General features: G+C 36.1%; 1 protein-coding gene across 1 annotated transcript in view; it reads left to right on the plus strand.

The window, feature by feature from the left end:
- LOC100180185 (codanin-1) overlaps positions 1-1094 on the plus strand; it is a gene marked incomplete in the record, with an annotated part of 8449 nt that overhangs the window by 2741 nt on the left and 4614 nt on the right. Inside the window, 3 exon segments of the mRNA XM_002127231.5 lie at positions 1-61; positions 310-500; positions 711-841. Coding sequence (XP_002127267.2) covers positions 1-61; positions 310-500; positions 711-841 — 383 coding nt within the window.

Below are 1094 nucleotides of genomic sequence, written 5' to 3' on the forward strand. Positions count from 1 at the left end.
GTAAAGTACATTGGTTGGTTTCGCAAGTCAAGAACTTTTCAACTTATGAACCTTTTATAAGGTGGGTGGGAGTATGGTATCTAATATTGCTTGTGTCAAGAGTTTTAAACCAAAGGGTTATTTAAGTTTAAGGCTTCTCTGGTACTGTTTGAAATTTGAAAAAAACCTTATGTTTTATAAAACCTATAAATATATATATATCTATTTGCAGCCACTATTTCGAACTGACTTTTATATACGAGATTGCATCAGCATCATCAGTTGAATTTTCCCACAAACCAAAGCTAAATTAGAGTTGTAACTTTCCAGACTTTTCCTTGACAACCTCATTCTTGCTGGCAACAAGAAGTTGCCACCAAAACGTGACACCCCCCACCCAAGTTTGGTGACTGGTGACCCTGAACGACTACGACTCCTGGAGTCAAGGGTCACGACCCCAACCCAACCCCGAATGACATCATCGCATGGTTGGCTAAGCGCGGAGCTTCAATTTTTCAGAGGTTTTTTTTCTTGTTGTTTTGATACATATATTTAAATATTAATATAATTTTTTGTATAACCTTGCAGTTTTTGCACTTTTACAGGCATTCTTTATTTTTTAAATATAATTTATTAATTTATAATTTTACTTCTTAAATACTTTCTAATCCTAAAAACATTATTTTAGTGCAGAAATCCATCCCATCGTTAACCTTTATATTAACCGACAGAATTCGTGAAAACCTCGGACAGCTTTTCCCTCAACCTTTACCTACTTCATGGGATAAAGGAACGTATTGTTGCCATGGAGACTAACATGGATACCATGGATCATGATCATAATAGAAATCTTATAAAGTAAATGTTTTTAACATAAACATATCATAATATATTTCGATACTGGTGTATATCTTTGGGCAAAACAATTACCAGAAATTGCTACAACCCAGTGGTCACTATTAGGTTGTAGCATCCAGGGTGTTGGGGTAATGGTACAACTCTGGTCTAAACCCCAGGCCCCGTGGCATTCGGACCTCACCCCTATAAAACACCCATTATTACATCATAAACAGCTTTACTCACATAACAACCACCATTATCATCCACAGTGAGGA

The sequence above is a fragment of the Ciona intestinalis genome, chromosome 7, assembly GCF_000224145.3.
Source record: "Ciona intestinalis chromosome 7, KH, whole genome shotgun sequence".
NCBI classification, from domain to species: Eukaryota; Metazoa; Chordata; class Ascidiacea; order Phlebobranchia; family Cionidae; genus Ciona; species Ciona intestinalis.